We start from the raw sequence: 22,858 nt of genomic DNA, 5'->3' as shown, positions 1-22,858 counted from the left end.
GGGGCCCAAGGAGGGGGTTGCGCCAGGTGGGCCAGGCGGCTGATGAAGGGCCGGAGGGGAGTGGAGTGTGAGGAACTGGGCGTGCTGCCAAGGAGGGGGCGGGCAGGGGAGGGGGAGTTGGAAATAGCCCTGACTACACACTCGCTGGCGCACACACATGTGAGCCCGCGCAACCGTGCACACAACCAGCGGTGCTCGCAGACCTGGGCTGGGTGGGGCCTTCAGGGAAGGAGGTGAGGACAAGATGGGAGCAGGGGCTGCTGAGCTGCAGCTGGGGCTCCTATTCAGTGCCAAGAGCAAATAAACAAGGGGGCCTTTGGGTCTGGGACTTGAGCCTGTTCCCTTCCAGGTCCCTCCGCTCCTTTACCGCCTTGCCGCCGGCTCCTGGCCCCATCCAGCTCCCCTCTTGCCTCCAACATGCCCCTGACCCAGCATGGGTCCAGTTCTGTAGAGCCTTCCAGAGTTACGACTCGTCCTCCAGGTGCACGCGTAGGGTGTGTTTCAGAAGTATTGTATTACCATTATTACTGAGTGTGTATGAGTAATTTTTGAATGAACCGAATTTTTGTGAACAGTTTTGTACTTGGATTCTCCCTGGGGTAGGGGCTCCTGGCTCTCTGCTTCTCAGGAGGGCCCGTAACTCCAAACAGGGGAGAGGATGGAGCTCTCTTATAACAGAGCTCCTACCTCCCGAGACACCCCGTGGGGGGCACTAACCATGTTATCCTGCAGCTTCACAGCAGCCCTGTAAGTCAAGAAACATTCCCCATTTTACAGATGAGGAAACTGAGGCTCTGAGAACGAGAAGGACTGGCCTCAGGTCCCTCTTGGGGTACACAGGCCATGGTGTTCTCACTCATCCCAACTACAGCCGCCTTTCCCAGATCAGGCCAGGTGGGCGGCCACCGACCAGTGGACTCAGGCCCCCCAGCAGAGGAGAGAGACAGGTCCTCAGGAGAGAGACAGGTCCCTGAGGACCCCAGATCTCTGTTCCCATCTCTGCAGACCCCTCCAGTAAGTGACCCCTACCTTTCCAAACCCTCCCCACTTCCTCACAGCATAAGCAGATCTTCTTCAAGGAAGCCCCCCACTCCTCCACCGACAGCTGGGGTGGCAAATGAAGCCCCATCTGTCTCAGATGTAGGGTGGTGGCTCTGGGGCTGCCGTCAAGGTGGCTTGGTGGCACGGCTCCCTCATCTTCTGGACAGTGCCTCTCCTGTTGACCATTCCTTCCTCCCACCCAGCTCCTGCCCACGCCCGTGCCGCTCCCCGCCTGCAGAAGAGCCGGCCCCGCCAGCTCTGACGTGCATTAGCCAGGCCTCCTGCCACTGCTCATGCTAAACCGTTTCAGTGTGTGTGTCTCTTGCGGTTTAAGTGTCATGGTGGGTCAGTAAGTCAGCCTCCCCTCCCGGACCTCACTGCAGAGACTCCGCAGCCCAGGCCAGCCCCCCATGGTTCATAGGGAAACCAGGGCCCAGAGAGGGACAGCTATTTTCTCAGAGTCACACAGCAGATCCTTAGCAGGGTAGGGGGTAGACCTCTCTGCTGTTTGTCCTTGTACCCTGGTTTGGGTGTGGCCTTCCCCACAGGACCAGCAGCTCCCCGAGGGCAGACCTCCCATCTACTTTTCTCTGAGGTCTCCACTATCTTGCTGCACCCAGGACTGGGCCCACAAGGGGCATAGAGATCACTGAGCCAACCAGGGGTTTTCAAACTGTGTCCACGGTGCTCCGGGGCTTTACATTCCCATATCTGGGAATACGGGATGCTTGCACCGCCCCGATCCATGCACAGCAGTCTCATGAACATGTGTTTACAGATCGGTGTTTGACGTAAGATACAGTTTTGATAAAGTGTTCTGTGGCTTAAAAGAAAGGCTTGAAAACCAATTAATTGCTTTGAGTTAAGACATACTGAGAGCAGGGGAGAGTCAGGTCACATACAAGAAAGGACTTCCTGGCTTTCAAAGAATACGGATCAAGATTGATATCAACGGCCCCTGGAAGGTGTCCTTCCCCAGGTGGAGCAAAGTCTGGGGACTTGAAGGCAGGGAGCAGAATGTAGTCCCAGCTTCCTCCCAGCCAGCCCTGGGGACCTGGCCTCTCCTGCCCCAGCATCCCATTCCTGTCCCTCTCGGAACCAAATGGGACACTCCTGAGTATCCAGGTAGACAGCAGCCTCATGGTGCCACCTGCCTGCAGGCCCAGAGACACCATGGCTGTGGCTGGGCCCTCTCTCCCCCCAGGAGATCAGCCTCCACATTCAAGATGATGCTGTGTCCCACAGGCTGGCTGATGAACTAGACCATCAGATAATAGTCCACAACCCCTGGCACCCTTCCACCTTTGCCCAAGCTGTTCCTTGCAACGGCTCTTCTTTTCTTCTCTCCATCCTTCAACGTCCAGCTCCAGCATCACCACCCCGGGAGGCTTTTCCAACCATTGATTATTCAGGCCTACAGCCTGGTCTGCCCCCCTTCTGGGGCCCTGCCCTCCATCTCTGTGAGATTACAGGCCTTTCTCCCCCTACCTTCATCTGGCCCCTGCCCCTGTTCTGTGACCTCCATCAGCGTGACACCCAGTAGGTTTACGTACATGGGTGTGCAGACACACACTTGCAAACACACACACACACGTAGTGTTCTCAGAAGCCTGGCTCAGGGCCTAGCAAAGAGAGTGTCCATCCCGGAGCCAGAAGCCTGGGGGAAGCCCCCAACTCAGGACACACAGCCGCCAGCTCCACCACCAGGCCGGGGCCTCTAGCCTGCGCCATCCTTCTCTCTGGGAAGATGGAGAGGGGGTGGAGGAAAGGAGACCAACTTCCGTTCCCACCTAAGAGCAGCCCCCACCCCCGCATTCAGCTATAAATATCAAAGGGCCCAGGATGCTGATTCCCACGACACCAGCCCTCCCTGCCCCTTCCCTTGTGTGCAGTGACTGGGGCAAGTCCAGCTCTCCTACAGCTGGAGGCCAGCCAGGCAGGCCTCCAGCCCAGACACACACACACACACACACACACACACACACACTTCTCACCGTGGTGAGGGCAGGAACGAATCACCCTTTTTGGGCGTCTTGGAGCAGCTGAGAGTAAGCTTCCCTCCCGCCCCTGTCCTGACTCAGGCCCCACCTCTCCCTCCTCTGAGTCCTCAGCTCCTGGAACCTCTACAGGGCTGGGGGAGACCGGAGGCCAGGCTCATGGTGGTAAAGAACATGGTGTTAGAGAGCTTAGAATTTAATTCCAGCCTCGATACCGGTGACCTGGCCTTTCTGAGCCTCAGTTTTCTCCTCTCTGAAATGGGATGAATAATTCCTACCTCCTATGTGTGTTGGGGATTAAAGCCCTTTGCTTGGAGTAAATGCTCAGTAGATGCCTGGTCCTGAGGTTGCTGTTATCCTCTTATTCCCATCTTCTTCTGGAGCGGGGCAGGCCCAGCAATGGTGGCGGGGGACGGGTGGGGGGTGGTTCCTGCTTAGGAATCTTTGAGAAAGTTTCCAAAGCAGGGGATTGGAGAGGGTCTGTGTGGGATGAAGTGACACGGAAAGGGGGAGGCAGGCTCCCAGGGGACCTGTCAAGCCAGCCTCTGCCCGCCAGCCCAGGACCCTTCAGAAAGGGGGGTGGGGATGGGTCCTGCATCTGACTGACTCACTGGGCTGAGGTCCACACACCTCTCCTGTGTGAGGAGAAGCAGGACAGCCCCTTGCAGCCCCACCCCAAAGCCTAACGGTCCCTTGGATGGAGATGGTTGAGCCAGGACGTAGCACAATCAATCTGTTGAACGAATGACCAAATGAAACTCAGACCCTGTCCCAAGAGCGGATGGCTGGGGATGGAGAGAAGGAGCAGGCCTCGGGACCTTTTATAGGATGGGGAGCCTAGAAGCCTGTCTTTTCCCTGCTCTCTGCCCACCCTTCAGGGGCCCCTCTGGAGGTAGGGGCTGGAGGCCAGGGCCCAGTGATGTGAGACGGCTCCCATGAAGCTCCCTGGGGCTATTACCACCACTCATTAAGCAGTAGTGGCTGCATCGTGAGGAGCAGGATCCAGAATGAAGGACTGAGGGATTCTGTCTCTCCTGGGCTGCTTGGACCCATCAGGGGTATTGGTGACGCCTGAGTCCATGTATGCGTAAGATCAGAGTTGGTGGAGGAGAGGGGAAGTGAGTCTCGGGAAATGGCTACAGAGTGGGGCGAGCAGCCTTGGGGAGTGCCAACTGGAGGGACACTCTGGATAAAAAGCCTGGGCCCCCAAGTCAAGATCCCAGTGTGGGGGCATCCTCGACTTTCACCCCCAGAGAGGTAACCTTCTGAACAGACTGTTGGGCAAAGGCTGGTCAGCTCCCCAGATGTGTGCCAATAGAATCCAGGCTCCTGCCCCCGGCTGAGGCTCTGTCTCTGGACATCTGGTGCCCATGTGCTTCCGGACACTCATCTGGAGCCCAGCTGAGCCTCGCCAGGGGCAGGTGCTCAAATGGGAGCCCATCCTTCCAACTGTTGACAGCCCCGGGGTAGAAGAGGTATTGTAGGGGCATGAGCCAAACGTGTGATGGCAGCTCTTGGGATACCTGGCCCTGCTGTGTGGCCTTGAGCAGGCCTCTGTCCGTCTCTGGGCCTCTGGGCCGGATCTTCATTCTCCACGGTCAGCTCTAAGCCTCTTGGGAAAAGGACAAAGATCTCTGCTTCTATCCAGAGACAGCCGGCTGCTTATCTGGGTCCACACAGCAAGGCAGGCTAGGCTCAGAACGGGGCTGAGAGGCGGCCCAGCCTGCCAGAGCTCTCTGGCATCAAGAAACCGTTTTCCTAAGTTGGCACGGAGCCCTGGGGCTCTCCTGGGATGAGAGCAGCGGCTCCTCTCCACCCCCAGTTCCCCTCTTCCACCCCCACCCCCGGCCCCAGCCCCACCCTACCAAAAATAAACCCAGTCACCCCATCTTGTACCAGCCAGACCCACCCAGCCCCTCCAGAGCCAGTTGAGTCACTGCTCAAAGCTGCTCCTTTTTTTAACTGTCTGAGTCACCCGCTGTGGCTGTAGCTGCATGACACATGCCCCAGGCTGTAGCCATCCCACAGCCCCCAACGGCACAACCAAGGGAGGGGAGGGGTCTGAATAGAGGCTGGCAGCAGGTGTGAGCCCAGGCCATAGCCTCAGCCTGTAACTCCTCCAGGCCCGGGGAATTCACCTCCTAGCAAGTCAGAGCCCAGACCTGTCCCCAGCAGTCCTGGAATTGCCCTGCCCGCTCTGTCCAGGACAGTCCTTCCACGATCTTGGTGACAAAGCCCGTGTGCATCAGCTCTGCCCCCACAGCTTTGCTTTGCCTCCAAACGGACCTGGGCCTCCCAGCATTAGATTGCCGGGAACAGAGGGTCTCCAGGTCCTGGGGGTGGGAGGAGGAGGCCACAGAGATGCCTAATTCTTGCCCTTTCTCGCCTGGATCCAACTGACCAGTCTGCCCAGAGCACTGTGAAGACTTTCTGTGGGACGGAACCCCCCACTTCAGATCTCCCCTTGCTTCCTCTATCTCCCCTCTATTCAGGGCGTCCGCTGGGCTGCAGATCTCTCTCCGCGGACCCCTGCCTGTCTCTGTGTCCTCACCAAGGCTGTCTCTCCATCTCTCTCTCCCCATCCCTGCGTCTCTCTCTCTGGCTGCCCTGTTCTCTTTCCTTTACCCAGTGCGCTGGCAGGCGGCACCCGCACCCCCAGAGGTCCTTCTCTGCCTCCTGTGCCTTGCAGACATGTAACACACCCTCACCTCCACCCATTCCCACAAAGGACTCTGGGCCCCAGGGACCGATTCTGAGAGAAAATTTCCATCCTCCTCACCCAAGTCCCCTCCTTCCCCTGCCCCAAAGAGCAGGCTACATCCTGTCCCAGGGAATGTCAGGATCCCACAGGCACTGCCTTGGGGGCTGAGAAAGGGGGGCAGGGGGCCTGGGAACGGCTCCACCCCCAGCGCCTGCCTGAGCGGGAGCTGCGCAGCCTCAGACCCCATCCGTCTCCTGTCTGTGGCTGTGGCCTCCAGCTATAAATAGGTGTTCTGATTCTATTTTCTTTAAAAACAAGCACCAGACTGTCACCACAGGCCCAGAAAAGCTCTCCCTGGATGGGGCAGTGCCCCACTCCACCCCAGCCATTGTGTCCAGCCTCACCCCACCCCCGGCTGCAGGCACCGGGGCCCTGCAGGGCAGAGGAGGACTGAAAGAAGCTTGGAGGTAAGACAAGTGGGGGGCAGAGCTGGGGCAAGCTCCCAGGTGCAGCCCCTCGCTGCTGGGTCAGCCAGGGAATGTGGCACCCCTCCTGCCCCGTTGGGCCCCTCCCTCCTATCTTGCCATCTCCCGTCACCAGTCTTGTCCCTTTGAGGCTCACAGTGTTAACACAGAGAGGTGACAGTCACACAACTCCCCAAGCCACGGTTGAGTCTCTTTGCACCCCAAATGCGGAGAAGGAGCTATGGGGAAGGGTGGGGGAGGACTTCTTCCCTGAAGGGGCATGAGGGCATTTCACAGGCAAAAAGGAAAGAAGAGCTTGCTGGGCAGAAGGCCCAGCCTGAGCGAAGGCCAGAATGGGGACCTGTTAGGTGCCCAGGGTCTGGTGAGGCTGGCACGTGGGGTGTTCCAAGGAGTGAACAGGAAAGCCTGGCGGGGCAGGGGCAAGGTCACCCAGCACCTTCAGTGCCACACCAGAGGGCAGGGGCTCGAAGGCATCCAGGCAAGGGAGGAGGATGGAGCACCTCAGTTTAGGTTAACTGTGACTGCACCTAGCAAAGGGAGGCAGCAAGGGATGGTGACCATGTGTCTTGTGGGATGGCACAGAGAAGCAAGAGGGGGAGACAGACTTGAAGGACAAGTCATGGAGCTGAATGGAGGGAACGTTCATTCATGGTCAGGAAGAGGGAGAGGGTCAGGGCAACTCTCAGGTTTCTGCCCAGCGGTGGGTGCGTGTGGGGCCTTCACTGGGTGGTGAGCAGGTTGGAGGAGAGATGATACTGAGTCTGGCTTGAGCGGGTGGGCTTGGGTTTGGGGGTTCCTATAGATGTTCCCAGTGTAGACGTCTAGGGGGCATTGACCAGCAGGCCCAGAGCCCTGGAGACTTGGTGCTTGAGACAGAGATATGGGTACGACAGCAAAGAGGCAGTGCCTGAGGTCAGGGGAGAAGAGGTCGGCTGGAGAGAGGGTGGCAGAGGTGGGGCACAACTCAGTGAGTGCTGACGGACTGAAGGGGTCTGCGGAGTTGTCAGATGGGGGTACTAGGCAAGGAACTATTCCAAGAGGAGTCAGGCCTGCCCAGCAGTGGAGCAGGGGCCGGGGGGTCTGGGGATCTCTGGCAGAAGCTGGTTAGCACAGAGGCCACCAGCAAGGACACTGTGGTGTCCTGGTCCACCCTCCTAGGCCAGGCACAGCACCAGTGCCAGGAACTTGCTCCTCTGCTTGGCTGCTGTGAGACAGCAATGCTGTTAGAAAATCCCTCCTACGGGGCAAATGTCACCACCATTTGATCCTTGCATTCCCTTAGGTGCTCATGTTTCATCTGTTGGTACCTGCGTATGGGCCTCCTGGATGGCAGATGCGCTGGCCCGGAGATACAGGCCCTGGGTCCTGTCCTCAAGAGCCTCCAGTCTAGCCAGGCCTGTGGCCTCTCAGGCCAGAGGTGGCTGTGCTGTACCCACTGTAGTGATCACACCTCCCCACCAGCCCCTTCCTGCTGGGCTGGGCTGGCCAGGGGCCAGGTGTGTGTGTGTGTGTGTGTGCGTGCGCGTGTGTGTGTGTGTGTGTGTGTGTGTGTGTGTGTGTGTGTGTGTTGGGGGGCTGATCCCTGACCCAAGCCTCTGCTACCCCCAGTCTCCTGGATGTGGGACTTCTGTCTGTGGGGTCCTCCCACCCCTCCTTCCTATATTTCAGATGGGGGAACTGAGGCACAGATGGCTGTGGCTTCGCCAAGGCACAGCCCGTTGAGCACAATCTGTGCCAAATTCGTCCAGGCTTCTGTCCAAACCCACAGTCATTGCTTCCACTGTCCCCCATCCCAGCTCACACACTCACTGTCTCCAAGGCCAGCCTGCCAGGCTGGGGGAAGCCCTGAGACACCTCCCCAGCAGCCCTGCCCTTAGCGGTTTCTCATCCCAGAGCCATGGGGAGACTTGGAGATGAGCAACAGGCGTCCCACCTCTGGCTTCTGCCCAAGAGAGGGCTGGCCCATCAGAGAGCAGGCTTCTCACCCTGGGCAGAGCCCACACCCCCTGCCTCTCCACCCTCATCTCTCACCTCCAAGACCCCCATGGGCATGGGTAGCACTATCAGAGGTTTCTGGAATGCGCCATCTGCAGCCAGCCTTGAAGGAGGTCCCTCCCTGATCTGGTGGCCCCAGACCAGACCCCATCCAGCCACACTGGGAAAGGCCAGCTGCCAAACCACCCATCGAAAGCAGATGCTTTCCCCTCCCTTCCTCACTCCCCCCCACCTCCAACCCCGACCCTGTCCGAGGACCGGAAAGGAAGGGGAAAAAGTGTGTCTTCCCAGGCAGGAGGCCAGCTCTCACACCCTCCTCCCACTGGGGCCAGCCACAGATGCTCCACTTCCGATTCACAGGCAGCAACAAAACCCACCCCCACCCTCCCGCCTTCTGTGTGCACACCCCCCTCCCGCCTTCTGTGTGCACACCCCCCTCCCTGAACCCACAGCACTCAGCTCTGGAGCCACACCCACAGGGGCTCGAATCCCAGCCTTGCAGCTGCTCAGCAAACAGATAACTGCTGTCTTGGCCCCTCAGTTTCCTCACCCGTAAAATGGGAGCAGCTTCACAAGGACCCTGTTGCAGTGGGGGACTGCAGACCCATGCCAGGCGAGGGTCCTTCGCTCTGTTTCTTCCCTGCCGGAACCCCTACCTCAGCCTGGGCCCACTGAGATGAGGATCCCACCTTGCTTCTGGGGCCAAGAAAGCCAGAAGGAACGGGATGTGGAAAAGGGCATAGACATCCACTCAGCTGCCCTATAAGAAGGAAAATTATAAGGCAAGGAAAGGCCGCTCGGAATTGCTCCATGCCACAGCAGCCCCACCCTGGGGAGCAGCAGGGCCTCCACAAAGACTCCATTGAGGGCCCCGCTTCCTCCACGCCCCTGCCCTCCAGCCTGGGTGGACTCTGGGCTGCTTCTTCCAGCAAAACCTCTCATTTTCCCTCCCACTTCCTCTGTGCCCCACGTGGCCCCGGGGTTGGAACATGTGTCTGGGATCCCAGGACACCAACCCTGCCCCTGTTGACCTCTGTGGACCAAGCTCAGCACCTCCCACCCCAACCCGTTCCCTGCTTCCTCTCCAGGGGTACTCACCTTCCAGAGGGGATCCCTGAATTGGAAGTGTTCCCCAGTGTATGCCACTCAGCATGGGTGGCCTCCGGATGCCTGGTTAGAGGACCAGTAGCTGAGATCAGTGACCAGAGTCAGGGCTCAGCCAATAGCTAAGGAAACTGTTGTCCTGCCCTGGCCTCCTTGGCCTTGCAAGGAACCAGAAAGGCAACCAAAGACGTCAAGTACCCCGAGAGTGAGTCTCAGGGCTCAAGAGTTCTTGGAGCGAGGAGGGATGGGGCCACCTTGACCCCAGCGAGATCTTCGTAGTGTTGAGACGGGGAGGTGGTCAGACAGGGCCTGGCGTTCCTGCTCTCTGCTGAGACAGCTTTTGTCTCCCAAGAGGAAGGCTGCTTCTTTAAGTCCCATGTGATTTTGAACTAACCTACCGTTGTTCCTATGGCTGTGGCTCACAGGGCAGGAGAGGAGCAGGCGGTCGGTAGGCCTCTGGGTTATTCCCCGGTCTGGAATCAGTGGGTAGGAGAGCCAGCGCGGTGAGCACAGTGGGTCTGCAGGTGTGTGAGCCTCTTGCAGGCAACCAGCCCTGGCAGGTAGTGAGCCACCTAGCCTTGGCTCTATGACCCCTGTGTCACCACCAAGGGCAGGTTATGTTGCCCCTTTGGTCTGACCTGAAGTCATCCCCGTCACTTTCGCCCGTTACCTTCAGTGGTAACAGGCTTGGTGGAAGGTCATAGCTCGGTTTGGGAGGGCTGAGCCTTGGGGGGGACTATGGAACATGCTGAGGGAGGGGCAGACACCTGAATAGATGCCGTGACCGCTTCTCCCTTGCCCCAGAGCCCAGGGAGGCAGGCGTGGCCAGGGAGTCATGGTCCAGTACCCAGAGCCAGACTGGGCCCACCGCACCAGATCCTCACCTGCCCACGCTCACCTCGACCCGCTGTGACGCGTGGCGCTGACCTGCACTCATTCACACTCAGGCCCACACGCAGCCCACTGTGTCCATTCAGGAGTCTGCAGTGCTCTGTGGGGCTGAGTCCTCATCTCAGAGTATTTGCTTTCCCAGCCCTGAAATGGGCAGGAGCAGTCAGCCTCACCTCCCCCAGGCAGTCCTGGGAGCTGAAGCTCTGGTTCTAAATCAGAGGGAACTTTGCACCCCATCCTCCTCAGGGGTCCCCTGGCTTGGCGGCAGAGTGCTGGTAAAGAAAAAGCAAGTCCCTTGGAGGCGTGAGAGGAGGGGATCAGGCCTGAGGTCCAGAGGGCCTGGGTGATGGGAGCAGAGCCCCGGGCCCATCCCTGCTCTCACACAGGGCCGGCATTCAGCCCGCAGGTGGGCCACTCCACACACACACACACACACACACACACACACACACACACAAACACACACACACGAGGGGAGACAGAGAGCCCTTCATCCCTGCCTTGGCCCTCCCGGAACATCCCACCCCGCAGCTCCCCGTCAGACTCCCTCAGGGGGACTCTCCCAGCCTCACCACTGCCTACCCAGGGCCGGGATCTGGAACCAGCATCTGTCACCCCTGGTGCCAAACCCCAAGAGGCTACGGTGGAAGAGCCCAGCTTCGCCCCTCCCTCCGCAGCTGGCTGGTGGGGTGCCCCCTCCTCACTCTCCTGGATCCTGTGCACAGCAGCAGGCTCACTGCCAACATCCTGCCTTTTCTGTCTCTCTTGGTTTTTCCTCCCCCATCTCCTTCCTCAGGCCTCCGTCTGGATCCCTGAGTTCAGTCTTTGTGGAGGAGGGGGTCTTTATGTCTCATTCTCACTTTTACTGCCTTTCTCAGGCTTTCTGTATCTCCCAGGTTAGTTCTCCTCTTCCATCCCCGTCGCTACATTATTATATTTGTGCGTGAATGAATGAATGAATGAATGAATAATGGTTCCCAAGTCTCTCCCCATCCGTCTCTCACCTCCTGCTCCGCCTTGGTACCACTGGTTGTACCTTCCCCACATCCTCACGTCCAGGTCTCCCACCACCCACCCTTGACTGTGGGGCCGGGCACTTTCCACCGGCCATCCTGCCGGCAGCTCTGGGCTCCCAAACTTTCTCCCTTATAAAGTCAGGCAGCAGCAGACACCCAGGAATGCTGCCGCTGCCCGTGACGCATGCCGGCTCTGGGGCCGCCTGGCTGCTCCCAGGCAACCAGGAATGTGGTGGGAGGGAGCGCACAGAGATTGACTGCCTGGGGTGGGGTGCCAACAGGTGGCAAGGCCAGGAGCTGCAGGCTTTCTGCTTCTCTCTGTCAGATTGCTTCTCCCCTGGAGCCTCAGTTTGTCTGTCTGGTAAGTGGAAGCCAAGTACACTACTGCAGACAAGGGCCACAGAGAATCTGATGTTGTGGAACCCATCACCAAGGAGCGAGGGTCCCGGGGCTGGGGAGGCACATCTGGCTCTCTGGACTGTTCTGGGGCAAGGGCGGTACTCCCAGTTACAGCCGGGATGGGACAGAGGGAAGAGGGGGGCCAAAGACCAAGAGAGGGAGAGAAGAGGAAAAGCAGAGGCAGAGACAAGGGAGATGTGGGACAGAGACGGGGAGAGAGACAGACTGGCCAGCCCCAGGGGTTCTGAGGACCCAGAAGGAGCAGGGTCTGCAGCAGCCCCAAGACTGGAAAGGCACTCATGCTTGAGACCCTGCCCCTGGCCAGCCTGGGAGGGAGTGGGGAGCCTGAGAGAGACTGAGAGGCCAAAACCCCGCTGATAGGCAGAGGGTTGAGCGCCATGATGGAAGTAAGCCTCATGTTTGGGGTCCCCCAGGGACAGGGACCAGGTCCCCATTCATAAACATCCTAGGAGTGGCCCAGGGAGCCAGGAGATGCCAGCATAACCCATGCTGTGCCAGAGGGTGGCTTGTTGGGGGACCTTGGCCTAGGCTTCATCCCCCTGTGTGAGAAAGGGCCACAGTGGGGACGGATACAGACTCTTTCTGTGCCCCCAGCCCTCCTCTCAGGAAGAGGGATGGAGCGCCCACCCTGGGCCCAGACAGCAGCGCCCTGTTCGTGGGCAGGAAGGGTGGGAAGCTGTGGGATTCTCCACCTTCAGCAAACCTCTCGGGTGGATGGGTGCCGGGTGGGAGGGGCTGCAACCCTCCAGGAACACACTGCCCCTTTCATGGAGCCAGGCACAGCCAAAGTCATGGCGGGCGGGCACCGAGGGGCAGGACAGGCCTGGGCACAATCACTGCTCTGTCCTGGCAGCTCCCAGCCCACACGCATACACATGCACAAGCACACAGCCTTATGCAAACCCAAAATACACTCCCAGCAGCCACCCACACACTTGCACACACATGCAAGTACACATCTACACCCCCCTGGACATTCAGCTGTGTATCCTCTTCCAGGCAGAGAAACCCATACCTGTGGCACTCGTCCTGACCCTCCTACTTGTCCCCCAGACCCTTTGGGGCATCCTGCCCCCCCCATGCCAAAGGCCTGGAGCCACCCAAGCAGTCCACACCATTAACCCTCCGCACAGTCACGTTTGAGAGCAGACCCAGACCAGAAAGGGACCTCCAGGACTAATCCCCACAGACAGGAGAAGGAAAGAGTGGGAAGGAGTGCCCATTTTACGGAATGGTGACACTGAGGCCTGAGTTGGGCCCCTTCTTCTGGCCCAGAGGGCAGCACGCATAGCTGCTGCAGGCCTGAACTGGTGTTTTGATGAATCATGGGTCTTCTTGGCCCAGGAGAGTCAAGGACAGTTCTCCAGGCAGTAATGATGCCTCCTCTCCTCCCCCCACTGCCCTGGCAGCCCTCTCAGGCTGCTGAGCCTGGTGTGGCCCATGCTTCTTTTCTCTCTACTCCTCGGTCTTCAACATTTCCAGAACCTGTATATCCCTGCCAGTCTCTTGTCCTTGCTTCCCTCTGAGACTGCCCATTTCCCTCCCTCTCTGCTCCTCTACACAACCCTCACCTCCCCCAGGAAGCCCTCCAGGATTGACTCCAAGCTCATGACTTCTTTATCCTGCATCCCCTCTCCATTCGAAGTCCCTCTCCAACTGTCCCCCTGCCCCCAGCCCAGAAAAGGGACTCTGGGTTCTTACAACTGCAGCCCATCAGAGACAGTAAGAGAGGCAGCAGAAGGAGACCAGGAGGTGGGGGGAGTGGCACTGTCAGAGTTTCCAAAATCCTGGCCAGCAAGGCCTCAGAGACCTCCGTTGGGGCGAGGGGGCTGCCCGGCCTGTGCGCTCCCAGCAGCACAAGGCAGCTTGTGTGAGCCCTTTCCCGCCTGGCCCCGCAGGAAACAGCAGGGCTCAGCCCCTCAATGGGCCCATTCAGCCCCCAGCTCTCTGGAAAGAACCTCTGCTTCCTGTCACCCTCCCACTCTGGCCTGGAGAACCAGGCCTAACAAGCTGCTACTCTCCCCTGCTGGGAGGGTGCTGGAGGCAGGTGGTTCAGGAGTTAGAGACAGCCAGCTACTTAAGTTCCTGCCTGCTCCTCTGCTTGACTGTGCCCTGACAGGTTGACATCCACCTTTAGCGAAAGGGAGTATGGGTGAGGGCTTGTGCTCACTCCCACACAGGGGAAGCAGTGGGCCCCCAACTCCTGCGTGGCAGGCAGGTAAATGTTTAGCAACAGACTCTCCTGGAGACAGGTAGCCCTGATTTGCAGTGTTTGCCTCTTCCCGTGGTATAAATATTCTCACTGGGCAACGTCACCTGGCTTGCAAAATTCCTGAAAATGTAACAATCAGCTCTTGCCAGCCGTCCTGAGTTCCTACGTGCCACCGTGGTGGCCCCACCCTCTGGGGCCACCTGCCCCCACTCTTCGGCTGCGGCTGCCCTCAGCTTAGCGTGCTGCGTTTTGTCCTTAAGAATCGATGATCTTGCAGATAAGGCACCCCCGTAGGTGCCTGCCAGCTGCCAGTTCCCTGGTCTGTCCCTCACGGGCACCGAGGTGTCCTGGGCCTGCTGGGCTGTGTCTGCCTGGATGGTTTTGCAGTTCTCCTTTGATTCCTTTAGCTTCGCAGACAAGGCTCTGGTGTTGCCAGCAAGTGCTGGCCAGAGGGGATAAGTAGAAGGGCTTTCAGCTCAACCCCGCGGGGAAGAGCGTCATCCTTCTTGGGCATCCCTCCATCCCTCCAGGCTGTGTTGGCTGCCCTTAGGACATACACGTCTGGGACTCCTCCAGTGGTTGATGCTACTTCTTCAGGTGCATGTCAGCTGGCTCAGGCTGCCCGGGGACCAGCATGTGTATGGCTGGTGCCAGATCATTCCTATCAAGGCCATCAGCCTTTACTCACTCTCACCGGATTTAAGAGAAGCCCAAGGGGGGGTGAATCATCTCTGTAACCCATTCCCGTCTCCCCAGCCCTGGGTGTCAAGTGGGGAGAGTCAACATTATATTTGGCACTAAACTCCACAAAAGGAATGGACCAGAAATTGTGGCATCAGGTTAGAGGCCAAGGGAGGCTAATTTGGGGAAACTGCCTGGAGGGGGTGACAACTTAAAAAGAGGAGGTGTCCCTACCCAGGGACCCCTGACCCTGGGAAACCCCAAATATGACCTCCTGTCTTGGGAGGCCCTCTGGCCTGCCCATCAGGCCATCATCCCCTCCCAGGCCTTGTCTTCAGCCTCAGACCGAGGCTTGAAGAACTCAGCTCTTGTCATCCCTGGCTTCCTGGCCATGGTGGAAATAAAGGGGCCGGATCTGACCGCTCACCGGGGACCTTTAATAGCTAAGCAGCAGGAAGCGATACGGGGTGATGGAGGAAGTTTGGCCCATTTTGGGTCCGGCACTGCACGTGGTTTCCGTCTAGCCTCAGAGCCTTTGCTCTTTGATGGACTCAGGCCAACAAGCTGCCCCCCCTGACCCCCAAAGACGGCTGGGAGCATGGCCCAAGAGAGATGCAGGGATGGGTGGGTTGCCTGACTTACCACCACCAGAGCCCAGCTGTGGTCCCAGCCAACCCAGGGGCTAAACCATACGGGCGCTTAGAAGGAATTTGAGCAGAGATCAGTTTGGGTAGAGGTGGTTCTCCTAGAGCTTCATTCCTGGGGGTTTTGACCATCGAGCCAGGTGATCAGGCCAGTGACCATTTCCCTTTGAGCCAGACCCAGGATGGAGATTCCTCTGGGGCCCAGGGGAAGAGAGCCAGAGCTGCCAGAGGCCTCTGGCCCCAGAAACCTCCGAGGAAGAGACCTGAGATGCTTGAAATGCTGGGTCTGGCCTCCTTCAGAGCCAGGGTCTGGGCTGGACACAAGGTGAGGCCGTGCCTTCTGGTGCCAGGACCAAGCAGGTGCTGGGACCAGCTGAGGTCACGGGAGAGCGCCACATAGAAGAACCGTGAGGGTGTACCAGCATGCAATGCCCTCCCTGCAGCCCACCCGTCCACCCTGCAGCACCTCTCCTCCAGGCAAGGGGCTAAGCTTCACCACAGCTCTCTCTGTCACACAGCCTCCTTCTTCGGAGAGAACCACCTGGAGGTTCCTGTGGCCATGTCTCTGACTGACATAGACCTACAGCTGGAGTTTTCTACGTCCCAGCCCGAAGCCCTGCTTCTCCTGGCGGCAGGCCCGGCTGACTACCTCCTCCTGCAGCTCCACTCTGGACGCCTGCAGGTCAGTGACATCTCCCTGCTGGATTCCTTCTCTAGCTTTGAGTGGCCCCCAACCGGCTGTGTGACCTTGTGGAAGTCACTTTTGCCTTGAGGTCTCAAGTTCCCCACTGTGAGATGGACAGAAACATCCCAGAAGGTGTGACTTCCTCGTGAACCAGCTCTGCCCTCCTGCCCTCTAGCCACACTTCTCACCACGACCCCTGGCCGGTCCTTTGTGTCCTGACCACCCTGGCTGCTTTCAGCTCCCTGCTGCCTTGTGGTCTCTCGCTTTTGCTCACTACACTCCCTCTGCCTCGTGCAAGCCTCGCTCGTTCCCTGCACCTGCCTAACTCCAGCCTCTCCTTGAAGTCTCAGCATGGGCATCCCTTCCTCACCTGGACTGGGTCCCCTCTCCTGGGTCCCAGCACCCCCGTGCGCTCCTCTAGCGTAGCACCAATCACCCTGATTCACCACGGTCTGTCGATGGAACGACCAATACTGCCACAGCTTCCTCAGTTTTCCGTTTCATCCTTCAAGTCACCACAAGCTTTATTGGCAAAGAGTCTTCTGGCTCTCTCTTGAGGCTTCCCCCTAACCATGAAGAGTTTGAGAACATGAGGTCTTAGTCCAAATTTGGGGGAGCCATCTGCTTCCACACCCCAGGGGAGAGAGGCCTCTGGTCCTCTGAATCCCTCAGCTGCTTTCAGTCCATCTGATGCTGCCATTGCTTCTCACTGCCACAAGGTGTCACTGTTGAACATGGCCTGGTACAACCTAGCACTGATGCTCTTCCTCCCTGCCAGGTATATTGATGCCACACCCCTAGAAAGGTGCTCCATACGTGGACTCTCAAGGCCATACGTTCTTAGTGCTCTGCTCTTTCAGCTTCCGTACCACCCATTTTACCATCTGGTTGTGGGAACACCACACCAGAGCCAGCTCTGGTGTCAGTGTCCTGGGGACAGAACCATGTCTCTCTTCTCTCCCCAAGGACCTCCCCTTGGACAGGTCAAAACACAGAGCATCTGATTGGGCTCCCCATTTCTGAACAGTGAGCCTGGCTGCCTCAGTGACCCCACGGTGTTTTGGTCTACTTAGGGGGACTCATCAGGGGATTCCCAGGTGCCCGTTGTGCCAGGGGAAGAATCTTCCGTATGCCAAGGTGATTTTTCTAGCACCTCTCACCCAAGGAAAGAGGGGAGACATAAAGGAATCTAGGCTGAATCCCTAGGAAAGCATCTTGCTGTATGACAGGTCTGTGTGGGCAGGGACCACATCGGATTCACATCGGGGTCCCCTGAGCCCATCCAGGCCTGGCACAGAGATCACTTTGGTGAGTGTTTGGGGGATGCGTAAAGAGATGGCAGGAAAGGGAGAGGAGTGGTGTGAGAAGCCTTTGTCCTAGGCCCTCTGCTCTGGGGACCCCAAGTGTGGGGGACCAGTTATGCTTTTACTGCAGAAGTGATGGATTCAGTGTGCCTCCCCCATCCCCCATTCCCCCGTCTCTCCTCAGGTCAGATTTATCCTGGGCCAGGAGGAGGTGAGGATGCAGACCCTGGCAGAGACACTGCTGAGCGACTCCGTTACCCACACTGTGGGGCTGACCGTGTCAGACAGCTGGGCCTTGTTGTCAGTCGATGGTCTCCTGAATGCCTCCGCCCAAGTCCAGCAGGCCCCCCTGGAGGTCCCCTATGGGCTCTTCCTGGGGGGCACCGGGAGCCTTGGCCTGCCCTACGTGAGCAGAGCCAGCCGACCCCTGCGGGGTTGCCTCCACACAGCCACCCTCAATGGCCGCAACCTCCTTCGGCCACTGACCCCAGACGTGCCTGAGGGCTGTGCTGAGGAGTTCTCTGCCAGTGATGACGTGGCCATGGGCTTCTCTGGGCCCCACTCACTGGCTGCCTTCCCTGCCTGGGGCACTCGGGACGAAGGCACCCTGGAGTTTACACTCACCACACGGAGCCGGCAGGCGCCCCTGGCCTTCCAGGCAGGGGGCCGGCATGGGGACTTCATCTACGTGGACATATTTGAGGGCCACCTGCGGGCTGTGGTGGAGAAGGGCCAGGGCACCGTATTGCTCCACAACAGTGTGCCTGTGGCCGATGGGCAGCCCCACGAGGTCAGCGTCCACGTGGATGCTCACAGGCTGGAAATCTCCGTGGACCAGTACCCCACACGTACTTCCAACCGTGGGGTCCTTAGCTACCTAGAGCCACGAGGCAGTCTCCTCCTTGGAGGGCTGGATGCAGAGGGCTCTCGCCATCTCCAGGAACACCGCCTGGGCCTGGCTGTCAACGTCTCCCTGCTGGGCTGCCTGGAGGATCTCAGCATCAATGGTCAGAGACGGGGGCTCCGGGAAGCCTTGCTGACTCGCAGCATGGAGGCTGGCTGCAGGCTGGAGGAGGAGGAGGAGGATGCCTACGGCCCATACGAAGCTTTCTCCACCCTGGCACCTGAGGCTTGGCCGGCCATGGAGCTGCCTGAGCCCTGCGCCCCTGAACCAGGGCTGCCTCCGATCTTTGCCAATTTCACCCAGCTGCTGACCGTCCGCCCGCTGGTGGTGGCCGAGGGCGGCACAGCCTGGCTGGAGTGGCGGCACGTGCAGCCCACGCTGGATCTGAGCGAGGCCGAGCTGCGCAAATCCCAGGTGCTGTTCAGCGTGAGCCGTGGGGCCCGCCACGGCGAGCTGGAGCTGGACATCCCGGGTGCCCAGGCACGGAAAATGTTCACCCTCCTGGACGTGGTGAACCGCAAGGCCCGCTTCGTCCACGATGGCTCCGAGGACACCTCCGACCAGATTGTGCTTGAGGTGTCGGTGACAGCTCGGGGGCCCGTGCCCTCCTGCCTTCGGAGGGGCCAAACGTACATCCTGCCCATTCAGATAAACCCCGTCAACGACCCGCCCCGCATCATCTTCCCGCATGGCAGCCACATGGTGATCCTGGAACACACTCAGAAGCTGCTGGGGCCGGAGGTCTTCCAGGCCGATGACCCAGACTCCGCCTGCGAGGGCCTCACCTTCCAGCTCCTCGGTGTCCCCGCCGGCCTCCCTGTGGAGCGCCAAGACCAGCCTGGGGAGCCAGCGACCGAGTTCTCCTGCCGGGAGCTGGATGCGGGCAGCCTAGTGTACATCCACCGCGGCGGGCCCGCCCCGGACCTGACGTTCCGGGTCAGCGACGGGCTGCAAGCCAGCCCCCCGGTCACGCTGAAGGTGGTGGCCGTCCGGCCGGCCATTCAGGTCCGCCACAACACGGGGCTGCGCCTGGCCCAGGGTTCCACTGCACCTGTCTTGCCCTCCAACCTGTCGGTTGAGACAAATGCTGTGGGGCAGGATGTGAGCGTGCTGTTCCGACTCACCAGGGCCCTGCAGTTTGGGGAGCTGCAGAAGCAGGGGGCGGGCGGGGCGGAGGGCACCGAGTGGCGGGCCACACAGGCCTTCCACCAGCGGGACGTGGAGCAGGGCCGCGTGAGGTACCTGAGCACCGACCCGCAGCACCGTGCCGAGGACACCGTGGAGAACGTGGCCCTGGAGGTGCAGGTGGGCCAGGAGACCCTGCGCAATCTGTCCTTCCCAGTGACAGTCCAGAGAGCCACGGTGTGGCTGCTGCGGCTGGAGCCTCTGCACCCCCAGAACGCCCAGCAGGAGGCCATCACCACAGCCCACCTGGAAGCCACCCTGGAGGAGGCAGGCCCGAACCCCACCGCCTTCCACTATGAGGTGGTTCAGGCCCCCAGGAAGGGTAATCTTCAGCTGCAGGGCCTGCGGCTGTCGGACGGTCAGAGCTTCACCCAGGATGACCTGCAGGCTGGCCGGTTGACTTATGGGGCCACAGCACGTGCCTCAGAGGCAGTCGAGGACTCCTTCCGTTTCCGGGTCACAGCCCCGCCACACTTCTCCCCACTGTACACCTTCCCCATCCACATCGGTGGTGATCCGGACGCCCCTGTCCTCACCAACGTCCTCCTCTCCGTGCCTGAGGGTGGCGAGGGCGTCCTCTCTGCCGATCACCTCTTTGTCAAGAGTCTCAACAGTGCCAGCTACCTCTATGAGGTCATGGAGCGGCCCCGCCACGGCAGGTTGGTGTGGCAGGGGGCACAGGACAGTGTCCCCGTGGTGACATCCTTCACCAATGAGGACCTGCTGCACGGCCGGCTGGTCTATCAGCATGACGACTCTGAGACCACGGAAGATGACATCCCCTTTGTGGCTACCCGCCAGGGTGAGGGCAGTGGTGACGTGGCCTGGGAGGAGGTACGGGGTGTCTTCCGGGTGGCCATCCAGCCCGTGAATGACCACGCCCCTGTGCAGACCGTCAGCCGCGTCTTCCACGTGGCCCGCGGTGGGCAGCGGCTGCTGACCACCGATGACATGGCCTTCAGCGATGCTGACTCCGGCTTTGCTGATGCTCAGCTGGTGCTGACCCGCAAGGACCTCCTCTTCGGCAGCATCGTGGCTGTAGATGAGCCCACTCGGCCCATCTACCGCTTCACCCAGGAGGACCTCAGGAAGAGGCGGGTCCTGTTCGTGCACTCGGGAGCCGACCGCGGCTGGATCCAGCTGCAGGTGTCCGATGGGCAGCACCAGGCCACAGCGCTGCTCGAAGTTCAGGCCTCAGAGCCCTACCTCCGTGTGGCCAACGGCTCCAGCCTTGTGGTCCCTCAAGGAGGCCAGGGCACCATCGACACAGCTGTGCTCCACCTGGACACCAACCTAGATATCCGCGGTGGGGATGAGGTCCACTACCATGTCACAGCTGGCCCACGCTGGGGGCTGCTGCTCCGGGCTGGCCAGCCAGTCACAACCTTCTCCCAGCAGGACCTGCTGGATGGGGCCATTCTCTACAGCCACAACGGCAGCCTCAGCCCCCGTGATACCCTGGGCTTCTCTGTGGAGGCAGGGCCTGTGCACACAGATGCCGCCCTACAAGTGACCATTGCCCTAGAGGGGCCGCTGGCCCCACTGCACCTGGTCCAGAACAAGAAGATCTATGTCTTCCAGGGGGAGGCGGCTGAGATCAGAAGAGACCAGCTGGAGGTAAAGGGCTGAGGGCGTGAGCAGGGGTATGGGCCAGGTGAAGGGGATCCTTCCCTCCAGCCTTCATGCCACGCGTGCTTGGATGGTTTGGGATGTGCCTGTGGTGGCTTCTGGGCCAGTGTGTGTATGTGCCTTAGGTATGTAACTGTACATGTGCATGTTGGGTGCCTGAGGGTTTCTGGGGAGTTTATTGTACATATGGCTGCCTATGGGTTACGTGTTCCTCCACATGTCATGTGCACACATGTACATGCTGTGGCCAACCATTCAAATTCCTGGGCCCCACCCAGACCATAGACTCTGATATGGAGCCTGGGAATCTGTATTCGAACAAGAGTAGGCTCTCTGGAGGATTTTAACAGGTACAAACTTTGAGGACTATAGGCCTTGAAGACAGGCTTGGTTGCCCCCACCGCCCAGCTCCCATGTCCTCAGTTCTTTTTTTTTTTTAAATATTTATCTATTTATTTTTATTTTTGGCTGCATTGGGTCTTAGTTGAGGCATGCAGGGCCTTTGTTGCAGCTTGCAGGCTTAGTTGCCCCGAGGCATGTGGGATCTTAATTCCCCCGACCAGGGATCAAACCCACGTCCTCTGCATTGGAAGGTGGATTCTTAACCACTGGACCACCAGGGAAGTTCCCCATGTCCTCAGTTCTTTCCCCAGACCAGACCTCAGGGTCTGGACAGGCCTGCTGACCACCCAGGAACCTCACAGAGCAACCACAGGCCATCCAGCAGACCCATTGCCTTGCTGTGCAACCTCACACCAGTTGCTTGCCCTCTCTGGGCCTTATTCTCTTACACTGCCAACTTCTGAGCCTCTTGTGGTTCTGGCTGTCTGGACTTTAGGGCAGACTGTGACTAAACATGTCTGTTGTCGGGAAGTCTTCTGCCGGGAGAAGGCAGCATTTGAGCCAGGCTTTGAAGAGTCTGGGATTTAACAGCAGAGAATGAGGGGACAGTATTCCAGGCAGAGGGACAGAACAGGAATGTGAGTTTGGGGGTGGTGTATAGCCTTTTATGGCTGGACCATCAGATGAGGAAGCACCTTCCCTCCAGGCCCTAGACTGGACTAGGGTCTGCAAGCTGCCTGGGGCCTGTACTGTAGGAGTCTGTGTCGCTGAGAAGGATGGGGCGCCCTCTTGTGGCAGTAGCACGGCAGGGGGAGTCAGTGTGTGTGTGTGTGTGTGTGTGCGCGCACACGTGTGCAACATATATGTGTCTCTGTCCAAACCTTTGTGTGTGGTGAGACTGTGTGTCCGTGTCACTGAATCTGAGGATGTGTGATTGTGTGCGTCGCCGAGGGAGTGTGTACCTCAGAGGCTTCAACAGCCTCCTTCTGTGACCCCTCTCCTAACCAGGCAGCCCAGGAGGCAGTGCCACCGGCAGACATTGTGTTCTCAGTGAAGACCCCACCGCGCTCTGGCCACCTGGTGATGTTGTCCCACGGCGCCACGGCAGCCGAGCTGCCCAGCCTGGACCCTGTGCACAGCTTCTCTCAGGAGGCGGTGGACGCGGGCAGGCTCCTGTACCTGCACTCCCGCCCTGAGGCCTGGAGTGATGTCTTCTCCCTGGATGTGTCCTCAGGCCTGGGTGCGCCCCTCGAGGGCATCCACGTGGAGCTGGAGGTGCTGCCCGCTGCCATCCCACTGGAGGCGCTGAACTTCAGCGTCCCCGAGGGCGGCACCCGCACGCTGGCCCCTCCACTGCTCCGCATCACTGGGCCCTACTTCCCCACGCTGCCGGGCCTTGACCTGCAGGTGCTGGAGCCACCCCAGCATGGGGTCCTGAAGAGAGAGGAAGGACCTCAAGACAGGACCCTCAGCACCTTCTCCTGGAGAGAGGTATGGTCAGGGAGGCCCAGGGTGCAGCCCAGCTCTGGGGGCAGAGTCTGGGGGTATGCACAGATAGGAGGCAGGAGCCCGCGTTTACAGAGCACCTCATCTCACCCTCCCTCACTGGCAGAGAGAGATGA

The 22,858-nt window shown here is 59.4% G+C and overlaps 1 protein-coding gene across 2 annotated transcripts in view; it reads left to right on the top strand.

Annotated features, from left to right (window-relative positions):
- The window catches only part of CSPG4 (chondroitin sulfate proteoglycan 4), a 35,376-nt gene that overhangs the window by 3,197 nt on the left and 9,321 nt on the right, over nt 1–22,858 (top strand). Inside the window, exons 1-4 of one of the 2 annotated variants that reach the window (XM_067754251.1) lie at nt 11,378–11,591; nt 15,706–15,869; nt 17,361–20,882; nt 22,245–22,727. In XM_067754251.1, coding sequence (XP_067610352.1) covers nt 11,393–11,591; nt 15,706–15,869; nt 17,361–20,882; nt 22,245–22,727 — 4,368 coding nt within the window. In that variant the 5' untranslated portion in view covers nt 11,378–11,392. Of the gene's footprint in view, nt 1–11,377; nt 11,592–15,705; nt 15,870–17,360; nt 20,883–22,244; nt 22,728–22,858 lie in introns of those variants that run through there. The other variant, XM_067754261.1, reaches the window with a different exon arrangement.

The sequence above is a fragment of the Pseudorca crassidens genome, chromosome 1 (assembly GCF_039906515.1).
Source record: "Pseudorca crassidens isolate mPseCra1 chromosome 1, mPseCra1.hap1, whole genome shotgun sequence".
In the NCBI taxonomy this organism is placed as follows: Eukaryota; Metazoa; Chordata; class Mammalia; order Artiodactyla; family Delphinidae; genus Pseudorca; species Pseudorca crassidens.
This window is presented reverse-complemented; position numbering and strand designations above follow the sequence as displayed.